Source organism: Solea senegalensis, linkage group LG13 (assembly GCF_019176455.1).
Source record: "Solea senegalensis isolate Sse05_10M linkage group LG13, IFAPA_SoseM_1, whole genome shotgun sequence".
Lineage (NCBI taxonomy): Eukaryota > Metazoa > Chordata > Actinopteri > Pleuronectiformes > Soleidae > Solea > Solea senegalensis.
Genome location: NC_058033.1, coordinates 17,999,755 through 18,013,969, shown reverse-complemented (window position 1 = coordinate 18,013,969; position 14,215 = coordinate 17,999,755). Strand labels below are relative to the sequence as shown.

Here is a 14,215-nt window from a genome sequence, read left to right as displayed (position 1 = left end):
GGCGGAGACAAAGACGGAACTGGTTGTTTATGTTTTATTTTTTAATGTGTGTGTGTATATATATATATACATATATATATACACATATATATGTACATATACATGTATACAAATACATATAATTTAGTTAGAAGCCCTCCCCCTCCTCCGCCTCTGTCTGGGTGCGTTTGTTTGTGTGTCAGTCTGTCCCGGCGGTGTAACCGGAGAGGGGCCTCGCAGAGGGAATGCAGGACTGCGATGGAGCACAATGAAATCCAGGTAAACATTTAAACACATTCTCTGCCGTCAAATGTTCTCGTGTGTGCAGCGTTTTTCTGCCGGAAGTCACGGATTATTTTCACTCTGTGTCGCCGTGAAATTTCTCCGCCGTTTATCCATTAAATTTAATTTAATGTGACCGTGTCGCGTTGATTGTTTTCACACACACACACACACACACACGCGCGGGCGCGCGCACACACGCACACACTCACACTTCCTCTGACTGATATTAGAACTTATTAGAACTTTTTTTCGCCTCTTTTTCTGCCTGGAAACAGGCTCCGGCACCGCGGTTCTGGCTCTGCGGTGGCGGTTCTTCCTCGGTTTCTCTGCCGCCTTCACTGAAAGGAGCTCCGGCGCTGACACCGACTCATCGCCGCCGTCCTTCCCGGAGCCACCGCCGTTTAATTCCGCCTCGATATTCCTGGTATTTTCCGTGTATGAATCATTCATTTCTTTGTGTCGTGTCGATAAGTTAGTCCGTGGACTGACGTCGCGAGCCGCGCTCGTGTCCAACAGAGAAAACACGTCCACATTTGTCTAAATGTAAAGGCCTGAAAATATCAGCAAAGTTTTCACAACACAAATATGTCGCGTCGACATTTTAAAATCAGCTTTTCACGCATTCAAAATGAAATGTTTCCACGGAAACGTCCTCGTGAGTGATTTAGATGAAATGTGTGTGAATGACGTGGTGAATGTTTTAACATCATATTGATATTATTATCAAATCCTCCCCCTCTGAAATTCAAGCCCCGACATTTTGTCTCCGCAGTAATTAGCTGACTTTAAACAGGAATGTTGGTGTTCACGCAAACATCAGCTGATTTCACTGAAAACACTGATTCATGTTTTACACAATGTTCAGTTTTTTAATCAAAGACAAATCATGGATTCATCGAAATATCCAACAATTTCATCTGTCATCAAACTATACATTCATGATGTGTGTGTGTGTTATTTTTTTAAAAACCCTTATCTATTTATGAGAATAATTCAGTTTAAAATGAACGTGTGATTTTTTCCTCCTGTAGTTTGTGAATAACAGGAAAAAATTAGCCAAGGTCAATAACCCTGTAATATGATCCACATGCAACATTTGTTGTTGTTATTATTATTATTGACAAGAATAACAATAATAGTGATAATAATCATCATGTGAGTGTCTGTCTTCTTCTGTTCATATGAACACAAATATCACGAGAATTGACGCAGGCAGATTAAACGTCTCACTGCTCAGATTATATTATGTGGTTTTTATTTTCCTGCTCTGCCTGTTTCCACCACTAGGCTGCGACAGCTCACGTCCAGCCACCCTCCCACCTCCTCCTCTCTTCTCCTCCCTCCCCCTTCTCTCCTCTCCTCCCTACCTCCTTCTCTCCACCCTCCCCTCCTCCTTCTCTCCTCTCCTCCCTCCCTCTTCATCACTTTAAGCCCCTCCCACTTAGCATATATATATATGATAGTAACATGTCAGTTTGGATCAGCTCATGGTTGATTTTACACAGATGAAAGGATGAATGAGTGAATGTGTTGCTTACTTTTCTGTTAAATATATATTTATAATATTAATGTATATTTATAATATAATAAATAAATGTATATTCACAATGTGATATATAATGTATATTAATAATATAATACATAAATGTATATTTATAATATATACATTTATAATATAAGAAAAGTCAGAGTCTCATAGTAAAACTGTAAGCCCCCAGTTGTGTTGGTACCATGGATGGATTTCACTCAGCCAAAAAAGGTTCTCGACTTCCTGGTTTATTTCCTGGTTTAATATATATTTACTGATTCATACTGAATGATTCATACACGGAAAATATCAGGAATATTGAGGTGGAATTAAACGGCGGTGGCGACGAGTCGGTGTCAGCGCCGGAGCTACTTTCAATGAAGGCGGCAGAGAAACCGAGGAAGAACCGCCACCGCAGAGCCAGAACCGCGGTGCCGGAGCCTGGAAAAAGAGGCGGAAAAAAGTTCTAATAAGTTCTAATATCAGTCAGAGGAAGTGTGAGTGTGTGTGCGCGGTCACATTAAATTAAATTTAAACTCCCTTTATTTCCTGGTTTAGTTAAGCCGGTAACCGTAGAGGTGGTTCAGTCCAGAACCGTAGAGGTGGTTCAGTCCGAAACCATAGAGTTGGTTCAGCCGCTAACCGTAGAGGTGGTTCAGTTCGGAACCGTAGAGTTGGTTCTGGTCGGAACCGTAGAAGTGGTTCAGTCCGGCACCGTAGAGGTGGTTCAGTCCAGAACCATAGCGGTGGTTCAGTCCAGAACCATAGCGGTGGTTCAGCCAGTAACCGTAGAGGTGGTTCAGTCCAGAACCATAGAGTTGGTTCAGCCGGTAACTGTAGAGGTGGTTCAGCGCAACTCAAACGGAACAAATAAAAAGTTGCACGTCATGAGTGGGATGCAAAACACGGTCATGTGACCTCATCCGTCATGTGACCTAATACATTGTCATGTGACCTTATTTGTCAGTCGTGACCTCATTCGTCATCATGTGACTTCATTTGTCATCATGTGACCTAATTCGTCAGTCATGTGACCTCATTTGTCGCCATGTGACCTAATTCGTCAGTCATGTCAGAAAAATCAGAATGAGCTTTATTTGTCACAGAAACAAGCACCGTGAATGTACAAGTACTGCGAAATTACAACCCCCAACCCGTCCATACATACAATAAGACAATATAGAGACATACCCGACAGGATGACCGGTGCTGATATAAGAGGGGGGGAAAAGGGGAAGAGACATAGGGAGGGAGGAGGAAAAAAATGCTATGCTCCTGTGGGGGAGTACAGCGTGGGAACAGAAACAAAAACCTCTGCACATCAGCACATAATACACTTTACAATTGAGAACTCGAGACAATCTGCACCAGGGAGGGGAAAGGGGGGTGGAGGTGTTCCGGCAATCGCAGCCATTCTACGGCGCGGAACCCACCCGCCGTGCTGGCGAGTAAAAGCGACGACGGCGTGGGATTGGGGTAGATGGATGTATGCCTGGAGACACAATCGGTGTCTCAGTTCGCGGCATGCCATTGCAATAACATAGTAGGTTGCCATGGAGACATCCTTGATCGGGTCCCAGACAGAGTCAACAATCACCAGGTGTCCATGATGGAAGGGAGGGCAGAATACAGAGCATCTCACTGCAGCGATCTCCTGGGGGAGTTGTTCCAGCAATGGCCTTGTCCGAGACCGGTGCCACGGTGTCCGAAAACACAGATTAGATTATGATGACTGGTTAGGGCGAGTAGGCACATTCCAATAGACTTGACTTACTCAGTTTGTGCATTCTGGTCTCCAATTCGGTCCATTCGCTGTTGCAAAGCCGAAAGCCTCTCCAAGATGTTATCCATGTTGCGGTTAGTAACCACAGTCTGAGTGCTGACAGCTCTGCCCGCCCCTTCAATCATATCGGGCAGCTTCGTGGGGCTTTTGACTGCTGTCACCGTCTTCAGAATTTTCTGACACATCAGAGCCACGCCTAATCCAATCAGCAGATAGCTTGTTATCATGTTATCAATATGTAGACATCTTCGATGTCCTCCACGGAAAGAATTGCCAGGCACACGACCCTCCACTCCTCCCAGGAGTCCCTCATGTAACCAGCGGCGATTGTTCCTTCAGGGCATCGGGGTTCCCCCGAACCCAAAATTCTCGTTGAGAAAATTTTGTCAATTGCGCTGAAAGACCAGTTGACCAATTCCATGATTAAAGTTTAGGAGAGCACTGCGGAGAGAGGCTCCAAAGTTGAGACAAGACAGGGTGAGACATGAGAGGCAAAGCAGGGAAGATAAGGGATAGGGAGGGAGGAAAAGATGCGACCACCTTCGTTGAGGAGCAGGGTAGAAGTGACCTAATTCGTCGTCATGTGACTTCATTCGTCAATCATGTGATGATTTAAATGTGGAACATTGTAAACAGATGATGTCATCAGTCCTGTTTCAAATATCAAATGAGTTATTATGGTCTGTCTGTCTCAGTGGTCTGGCGCCCCCTCCTGTCAGCGCGGCAGCTTTGTCTTCTATAAGTCTGTGAGCAGCAGGTCTGGTCCTGATGGTCCGGTCCAGGTGTGGAACCTGGGCGAGTTTTACTTTGTCCGCTGTGGACCTGAGGATCCGGTCTGCATCGCTGAGGTGAGTCATCAGAGAGGACACACAGTCTCCCCTCAGTGTGGACAGTTGTGGACATATGGACTTACAGAGACACACTTACAGAGACACATGTGGACCTACAGAGACACACTTACAGAGACACATGTGGACCTACATGTGGACCTACAGAGACACACTTACAGAGACACATGTGGACCTACAGAGACACACTTACAGAGACACATGTGGACAGTTGTGGATGATGTCTCAGTTGTCCTCCGCCTGTCCGTCAGGTGACGTTACTGTGGGAGGAGCAGACACAGTGCCACCTGCTGGCCAGTGCCAGACTCTACTTCTTACCTGAGGACACACCGAAGGGTCGCGCCAGGGAACATGGAGAGGTGAGGTCAAAGGTCAAGTTTAACACATTCACTTTTTTGTATGTGCGTCATGACCTCGTCTATGAAACCCGCAAAGTCCAGAGGTCACTGGTGAATCTCAACACTCCTGTAAACAGCAGTGCCTCCTTGTGGAGTCTGGGCAGTGGAGTCGGGGCGCTGGAGTCTGGTCACTGGAGTCCGGAGTCTGCTGACGAGAGTGTCAGTGACGAGACATTTACATGGGCTCGTTAGCAGCGACTTGATGTTCAGTACACCTCCATATCTCACACAGAAGTGAGATAGGACCATGCTATGGCCACTCCTCCTTTAGAGTATGTTTCTATTTCTTTAATGACATCATCACAGTCACGTTAGTTAGAATTCATTATAATCATCAAATATCACAAAAAGCTGATCATCAGGGGACAATGTTAGCATGTTAGCACCTGTGTGGACACGGTTCTTCTCCACGGTCACATTATCAGAGGTCTCTTCTCCTTTCATCCTTCCATCCTTCATTCATCCTTTCATCCTTCTTCCATCCTTATTTCATCCTTCTTTCATCTTTCTTCCATCCTGCTTTCATCTTTTCATTCTTTCATCATTCTTTCACCCGTCCTTAATCCTTTCATCTTTCTTCCATCCTTCCTCCATCCTTCTTTCATCTTTCCATCCTTCTTTCATCCTTTTAAACTGTGTGGAAACAAGTGATTTTTTTTGAATGACATTTGTTACCCTTTGTTTTGTTAAAAAATGACACTTTGATGACTGTGTGTGTGTGTGTGTGTAGGATGAGGTTGTGGCTGTGTCCAGGAGGATGGTTCTGCGAGTGGACGACCTGGTCAGATGGTCGTGTGCCAGTTGGAGTAGCGGTGTAAAGCAGCCACCATGTGGCGCTAATGGCCTCATCAAACCTCCACAGAGCAGCAGCGATAGCAACAACAACAACAACAACAACCTCCAGGACAAGAAAAGCAAACCACTCAAAGACAAAAGTGAGAGTCAAACAAAGCACTACAAAGTGTGGCTACAAACATGTGACTAAACCAGACTAAAGACTATGGTCTCTTTAAGAACACTCACTCTCCCACACCAGAGTCCACAGAGAGAATCAGTTATTTTAGCCTCTGCTCTTCCTCAGCTGCTCCTGCTGCCTCGTGTGGTCACTGTGTGTGACTGGATGAAGTCTAAATGAAATATTTAAAATGCTGAAGTGACAAAAATGACATTTGACCTTAGTGATGGAGGCAGCAGTGGATCAATGATGTGAAAATCACTGACTTTCTCTCTGTCCTTTGGTGTGGGAGAGTGAGTGGTTCACAAACCTTGGTGTCTAACAGCTAGTTGGCGTCACCGGACACTCCCACATGTCAGTCACCTGTTTGCTTCTCTGTCTCTCAGATCATCAGAGTGTCAGAGTCCTCAGCTATCCTCAGTACTGCCGCTTCCGCTCCCTGCAGCGACGGATCCAGGACGGAGCCACGGGTCCGAGGCTGCAGGACCCGCACCTGCTCGCCCTGGGGGCCGTGAAGGTGCCGCCCCACACGCGACTGATGTACTGCAGGGACACGTTCAACCACCCGACGCTGGAGAGCAGCGCCGCCTTCTCCTGGCAGTTCAGTGAGTCACAGTGATCAAGAAACACAATCCACTTCCGGGTTTTTCACCAAACACGGACCTTTCTGTTTAAAGGGGACATATTATGCAAAATCAACTTTTTAACCATTTTAATACTTATATTTGGGACTCTGGAAGCCCTACCAGTCGCCAAAGTGTGGAAAAAGAATACTCAGTCATGTTTAAAACACGCCATGCGATAAAACGCGCCATGTTGAATTCCCTGCGCTTATGACGGCAGCATACGCATTTCACCGCAAATGTTACCACCCACCAGTAAGTTTACTTGGAGAGCTCCACCTTAGCGCCACCTTGTCCCTGCGAGAGTGCAGGCGAGGGAGGAAGAGCGGTATTATGTCAACGCGGAGGGACAAGTGTGCTGTTGGTGGCTGCACAGTGGAGCACAGTGTTTTACACAAACTTCCAGCCTCAGAGGATTTTATATATGAAGCTAATGCGCCGATAAAGTCAACAAACGTGTGTTCATACCACTTCACATCAGACTGCGGCCAGCGGTCGCCGTATTTAGTCAGCAAACGTATTTCACCAACGTACAAACACACACATTTCGGCACTGTTCGGCTCAATCCTTATGTCGGACGTCTCTTCCTGTGAAGGCACTCTCGCTGTTTTCCCGCACGCTGCCATGTTGATATTGTCAGAGAACTAGTGGAGGGAGGAGGAGAGGAATGGAGCTGAGGGAACAGGAGCTTAGCGAGTGAGCGCAGTAAAAAGGATAAATCAGAAACCTCCTGGGAGAAGTGGGTGTGTGTTTGCCTGTGTCTCATTTGCATGTAAAGGGACCATGCACAAAACCGAGCGTTCTGAAAGGGGCGGGTTTAGCAGGGTTATTGAACTGCTATGATGCTTCATCCTTATGGTATTTTGACCAAAGCATGTCACTGACATGTTCATTAGGACACCAGGGAACTATTTTAATGGGGGAAATAGGGTATAATATGTCCCCTTAAAATCAAGTTTTACGTCTGATAGAGCGCCCCCTCTCTGCAGTGTGTGGTCATTGTCTACATTAATCCATTACACTTCTTAAAAAGAGAAGTCTGTCCATGTCTGTCTTTCTGCAGGATGTCCTTCTCTCATGGTTCCTTCCACGTCTGTCTTTCTGCAGGATGTCCTTCTCATGGTTCCTTCCATGGCAGGATGTCCTTCTCACGTCTGTCTTTCTGCAGGATGTCCTTCTCTCGTGGTTCCTTCCACATCTGTCTTTCTGCAGGATGTCCTTCTCTCATGGTTCCTTCCACATCTGTCTTCTGCAGGATGTCCTTCTCTCATAGGCAGGATGTCCTTCTCTCATGGTTCCTTCCTTTCTGCAGGATGTCCTTCTCTCATGGTTCCTTCCATGTCTCTCTTTCTGCATGGTGTCCTTCTCTCATGATTCCTTCCATGTCTGTCTTTCTGCAGGATGTCCTTCTCATGGTTCCTTCCATGTCTGTCTTTCTGCTGGATGTCCTCTCATGGTTCCTTCCATGTTTGTCTTTCTGCAGGATGTCTTTCTCTCATGGTTCCTTCCATGTTTGTCTTTCTGCAGGATGTCCTTCTCTCAGTCTCCGAGGTCGACCTCGTAAAAGAAGAGGCTGCGATGGCAAAGACTCTCCGATGTCCGGCAGCCAATCAGAGGCCTGGATTGACCGGATGAAAGTTTGTCCTGTTACATATTAATATGATGTCATGAAGCATGAAAACATGAAGTTAAATCATTTTAAATGTATGTCATTGTCATGTTAATCTGAATAAAACCAAGCTAGCCTTAGTGGGACTACCATAGCTGGGTCATGTGACTCCTGGTCCATGTGTCTGCAGGAGAACGTGATGGGCAGTGTGGAGTTTGGATGTGAGAGCAGTTGGCTGCCTCATCCTGAGGAGCAGCTGTTTCTGGATCAACTCTTCTCTTTCATGGATCGATCCGGATCACCCATCCTCAAAGTCCCAAACCTGGGCTTCAAGAAGAGTCAGTGTCTTTCCTGTGCAGTTGTGTCTATTTTGATATACGTTCACGTCCTGTTAGAAGACCACACCTAAGAGTCTTTGCTCCCACTTTAGTGAAACAAACCTTTTAATAACATGTTCCCCTCCTCACCTGAGGAGGCGCTGCAGCAGAACTCGCTCATCTGTTGTTTTAATGCACGACAACTTGTGTTTCCTTCACCTCAGAGCAAAACCACACATGATAGTCTGACTTAAACCACACATGTTAGTCTGACTTAAACCAGACTTAAACCACACATGTTAGTCTGACTTAAACCAGACTTAAACCACACATGTTAGTCTAACTTAAACCACACGTGTTAGTCTGACTTAAACCAGACTTAAACCACACATGTATGTATGAATCATCAGCTGAGCCAGGTTTTATTGGACATGTCTTTGGTCTTCATGTGTCTCATATTGTCTTTGTCCTCAGTCGACCTCTTCCTCATGTTCTCTGTGGTCAAACGTCTCGGAGGACACAAGAAGGTCAGGAGACAACTGCACAATATCATAGACATCTCAATGTTCACACATTGAATCCATAACGTGTGTGTGTGTGCGTGCGTGTGCGTGTGCGTGTGTGCGTGTGCGTGTGTGTGTGTTTGTGTGTGTGTGTCACAGGTGACAGCAGACCGGCTCTGGAAGGTGGTGTATAATGAGCTGGGAGGATGTCCAGGCAGCACCAGCGCCGCCACCTGCACCAGGAGACACTATGAAAGGTTTGATACACACACACACACACGCACACGCACGCGTGCGCACACTCAGGTCTTAATGTAAGTGTCTGTGTGTGTGTTCCAGGTTGATTCTTCCGTATGAAGAACATCTCAGAACCGGAGGTACAGAATTCAAGGTCCCAGAAACTCTGTCACCTCTGAAGCCGCGGGGGATCAGAGGACGAAAACCACTTCAACGGGGAAGGAAACCAGGACCTAAACCCAAGGAGATGAAGATGATGAGCACAAAGACTCCTGCTGCTCCTCTTCCTCATGCTGTAAGTTCTGTGTTTCACTGTCAGACACAGAGTCCTGACCACTGTTCACCTCCTTCTGTTTGAGTCCTGATCCAATGTTCACCTCCTTCTCCTTCCTTTTAAAATTTTGTATGCTTGTTATGCGCCAATGACACCAGAACAAATTCCTTGTATGTGCAAATCGTACTTGGCAATAAAGCTCTTCTGATTCTGATTCTGATTCTGTCTGAACAGATCATCAACCCAAACGGCCCCATTATGGTGAAGAGAGGCAGAGGTCGACCGCCAGGAACTCGTAACAAGGCCACGCTGATCGCGCAGCAGCAGCAGGCGAGAGCCAAAGTCTTAGAGACTCCGAGTCTTCTGCTGCCCCCCAAAGGCAGAGGAGGATCATCAGTCAGCAGCACACACCGGGTAACAGGCCCTGTCTCCATAAAACAGACTTTTAACTTGAAAAACCTGTGGTTTAAAAATACAGGGATCTTTAATTTGAAAACTGGGGGTTGTTTTAGTGTGGATGAAGAGAAACGTATCTTTTATTTTGAAAACTCGTCCTCTTCTTCTCTTCAGGTCACCCTGCCTATGACCCCTGACCTCTCCCCGATGTCCGCTCCCTTCCTGCCGTTTTCGCCCAAACCAAAGGAGCTGAAGTCGGTGGCGTCGGTGGCACCGCCCCCCGGCGTGATCCTGTCCACACTGCCCCGCCACTTTGTGGGTGGGTCTCTGGGTGGCTTCAGCCCCGTCAAAGGGGTGTGTCCTCTTGACGTGTTCAGGAAACGCATCAGCCTCCAGAGGGTGCCAGAGAGTCCGGCACAGCACAGTCCCACCGTCTTTCCTCTTCCAGATCCTCCTCACTTGAGTGCGGAGCAGCTCCAGGCTCCGCCGCCTGGTCACCTCAACCGCTGCTCTGGGTGTAACGTGGAAGGAGACACACAGAGACACGGCAGCGGCCGGGACGCCAGGACACGCCCCCCGCTGCCTCCTCTCCGGGTCCTGCCTCTGAACCTGGACTGCAGCGTTCAGGTGTGTCAGCTGATGAGAACTCGCTGTCTGGACTCGTCGCAGCTGCAGACCTTCACCCGACGGCTGTCGGAGGCGCTGTCGCAGGACCTGAGCGCCAAGCCGCCCTGCTCCCCCATAACTCCGCCCCCTGAGCAGGCATTGCCGCTCAACCTCAGCAAACGTTTCATCTTGAAGAGAGCGAGCGCAGAGGAAGCCGAGCCAAGCCTAGCAGCGAGAAACGGAAATGTTGAGCAGCAGTCTTCGCCAAAGAGAGCCAGGGTGGAGCTGGATGATGACATCAATCAGAGGGGGCGTTCCAGTTCCACAGGTGCAGGATCAGATGTAAATGACCAGGAGGAACCTGCAGACCTGAGCTCACCCAGCAGGATCCGGGCCTTTCTGCTTGGACTTCCTCCTTTCCAGGTAAAACTGGACGAGGACCTGAATGGGGCGCGGTTCAGGAAACTCCTCCCAACGGGAACTGAAGCCGATGCCCAGCAGACTGAGGCGGAGAAACTTGAGGGAGGAGTGGCCGTAAAGAAGGACGTGACGGCAGCCGAGGAGACTGTGGTGGTGGTGGAAACTGGGAGGAGCAACAAAGTGCAGCAGGAGGTAGAGGAGATGGGCCCTGCCCACCAAGCTGCTCCCAGTCCAGCGGCGTTGAAGTGAGCCACGCCCCCAAACACTGACGCGCACTGTTTTCAGCGTTGTTTTTTTTGACAGGGAGGTTTCACTACTGGTTCTGGTTCTGGGCTCAGGTCAAAGTTCTTCTCTTCATTTCCCATCATCCTCTCTCTTTGAACAATCACTAAATGGTTGAGACTTTGTAACTAATGACGACGACGTCCATGATGACCGTCACCATGATGACACCGGACTCCTGGTCATATGACAGTGGTTGTGTGAGCGGTGGATGCTATGCATGGAGTCGCGTTTACGAGCGTCCGCTAACGTAAACGTTACTTTTATAATTAAGTGTTTTCACGTTATATCTTTATTTTGTTTTAGCTCGTTACTTTGAAGATGTAAACTTTTCACACACGTGCCTTAAAAGTCATGCCATCTGTGGCGTCTGCGGCTTCTGCAACGTTACCGTTGTGATGCTCATCGTGTGGAGACCTTGGCCACGTCTACTATTAGCGTCGCCATGATAACCCTGTAACCCAAACGTTCAGACTACCTCAGGTTATTATTAAACATTATTCACCAGCTTTACCTGCATCAGGGGGCGGAGCCTATGTCCACCTGATTCAAACACTACATTTTCCTCTTCTTTTTTTTTGGTTTTCTCTCCTCGCTCACTTGTAGCTAAATTTCTGCTTTTAAATGTGTGGCTGTTGCTATGGTTACGCCCCATTAGCACCGCCTCTAAAACTGAGAATTTCAAAGTTCTTTCACTGTTCTACTTGCTGTAGAAGAAAACTGTTATTTCCTTTTTACTTCAACACTCACATGACTGAGGAGGGTCACATGACCGAGGCTCCTCCTGTTCTTTCTGCATGTCAACTTTACATCATAACAATCTGTCGCCTCCTCTTGTATCCTCCTCCTCATCTTGCTCCTCCTCCTGTATCCTACTCCTCCTCTTGTATCCTTCTCCTCATCTTGCTCCTCCTCTTGTATCCTCCTCCTCATCTTGCCCCTCCTCCTCAGCAGAATTCAAACGTTAAAAGAAACTTTTTCTAGTTTTTATTTTGCCAACGTCGTGATTTTTTTTTATATTCATGAAAATCTGTTTTTCTTTCTTTGCCAAGTTTTGATTTTTCCAGAGTTAAAGTGAACATCACCTGGTGCTGTTAGTTAGTTAGTTAGTTAGTTGCCATATTCTTCTCTATTATTATTCTTGTTTTTTGTTTTGTTGACAAAGCACCAACGCTCCAGACTCCGCCTCCTCCTCATTAGCATGTTTGTTTAACAGGAAGCGTTGTTTCCTGTTTACGACTTGTTATAAGTTAAAAACACTCCATTTTTTTGCGATCATTTTTGTAACGTCTTGTTAGTTCGCGTTTATAACATCAAATTTTGCACACGTTTTACGTTGTGTTAGCGTTCACATGAAATGAATCCTTTTTAAAGTTGTTTTTTTCTAATGAAACAATTACAGAAATAAACTTTACAGCAAAGTTTTTCACCTGCGACACCAGGGGGCGCTGAAAAAAAGTCTTAAGTCTGACGGAATAAGATGAGCGATCCGTGCAGTTGTTCATCACACCAGCTGAACTTTGTACGAACTTTTGCAGAGAGTCTTGATTCGCGCAGGAATCGCGATCAAACCACGATTGTGAAAAAACGCAGTCTGGATCAAATTCGTTCGAACATTAAATTTTGTAGAAATTCTGTGGAAACGTTTGCAGTCCATTTTATTTCATGATGAAAACTCGTAAATAAAATGTGTATGAACTTTGTATGAACTTCGTACACATTTTGTGCGAATTTCATTGGCAATGTTCTGATTAAACCATAACTTTGGACCAGTTGTAGACATTTTTTCCCTGCATGTCTTTATGCTAAAGACCACATGACTTCATGGAGGTGTGTCCGTGTAGAGGGGACGAGGCAGAGCTTGTTAAACCAGTCTGATTCTTGGTTATTTAAGTTTTAGTTTTGAAAAGTTTCTTCTTTACGTTGAATTTGGTTAAAATGTTTACATTTGATTCACACGTTCACGTTTGGTGTTTCAAGTGTTTTTGCACATGACGACGTTAGCCGCGCCGCTCAAAACGCTAAGTGCCAGATGTCAGACAACAGCGCCTCCTCCTGGTCTCATGTTTCACAAGTTAAAGTGTCGACATTAAGCATGAGCCAACTGGACCTCAAAGACTGGACAAACGGGGACAAACGAGGTGGCTGTATGGGGCCGGCACTTGGTCATCTGACTTAATCCAGTGAAGATTAAAGATCAAATTCAAAAGGAGCCACATGTAACATTTGAACAGATGTTTAACAGATGAACTGACACAAACTACTCACAGCGCCCCCTGCTACTCAGACACACAGACTCACTCTGAGTGAAAACCAGCAGAGACATCAGGAAAAACTGATTTTATCCACGTTAATAAGAGTTGTTCATAAAATCATCATCTTCGATCTCTGTGTCACATGATCATGTCTTTATCTCATTGTTAAACTGTAAATCACTCACTCTCTCATATCAAACCTCATAGAGAAAATCAGTGTTTTTAATATCACACACACAGGAGTTGTCGATCCTCCATCACCAAGTTGTAATGATTTGAAATCCTTTACTCAGACTGACCTCAGTGACACCGAGTGACCACACAAGGCAGCAGAGGAGCAGCAGCTCTTGTGTCCCTGCAGCTAAAGTCACTGGTTTTCTGGATGAGGTTTGGTGTGAGAGAGTGAGTGGTTTACAAAGTGACCACACGAGGCAGCGGTGGACCAGCTGCTAAAATGTAACGGGTGTTTGTTAATATTGAAAAGTTACATACTCTAACTTTAATTTGACCAAAGTGACGTGGATAATCTGAGGCCGTTTGTTTACAAAGTGACCAAAAAAAATAAACATCATTTCAGACGTGAGCTGAGTGAGAGAAAACAGGGGATTGTGGGAAATGTAGTCATGTGGCTCCTTTTCAAACTGTTGGATGTGAATGAATGAATGAATGTCTGTCTCACATGTTTCATCCTTTTCTTTGAAATTAAATTCCAGAACAGATTTTTTTCTTTTATTCATTAACACAAAGAAAATGGACTAATCCCAGGGTTAATTCTGGTTTAATCCCAGGTTTACTTCTGGTTTAATCCCAGTTTATTTGACCCCTACAGGGTGTGATTTCCTGTGGTCTTTGATGATAATGATGCGGCACAAAGTCATCTTCCATTTCTTTTTTTTCTTGATCAGTGTCAGGTACC

General features: G+C 46.1%; 1 protein-coding gene across 1 annotated transcript; it reads left to right on the top strand.

Moving 5' to 3' along the window:
- Positions 1-106: 106 nt before the first annotated feature.
- On the top strand, positions 107-13,429 carry zgc:77151 (uncharacterized protein LOC337153 homolog). Its single transcript, XM_044042808.1, has 12 exons — positions 107-258; positions 4,271-4,423; positions 4,675-4,782; positions 5,552-5,756; positions 6,163-6,381; positions 7,928-8,037; positions 8,200-8,347; positions 8,801-8,853; positions 8,989-9,086; positions 9,169-9,361; positions 9,575-9,754; positions 9,911-13,429. The coding sequence occupies exons 1-12, from the start codon at positions 238-240 to the stop codon at positions 11,009-11,011; spliced, it is 2,589 nt and encodes an 862-aa protein (XP_043898743.1). The 5' UTR covers positions 107-237; the 3' UTR covers positions 11,012-13,429.
- Positions 13,430-14,215: the final 786 nt, after the last annotated feature.

Bases quoted from the DNA above. Each gene is read 5' to 3' on its own strand.
- zgc:77151 (XM_044042808.1), top strand. From the start codon at position 238: ATGGAGCACAATGAAATCCAG. The intron at 4,424-4,674 runs GTGAGTCATCAG...CCTGTCCGTCAG, and splicing joins ATCCGGTCTGCATCGCTGAG to GTGACGTTACTGTGGGAGGA. The intron at 4,783-5,551 runs GTGAGGTCAAAG...GTGTGTGTGTAG, and splicing joins GCGCCAGGGAACATGGAGAG to GATGAGGTTGTGGCTGTGTC.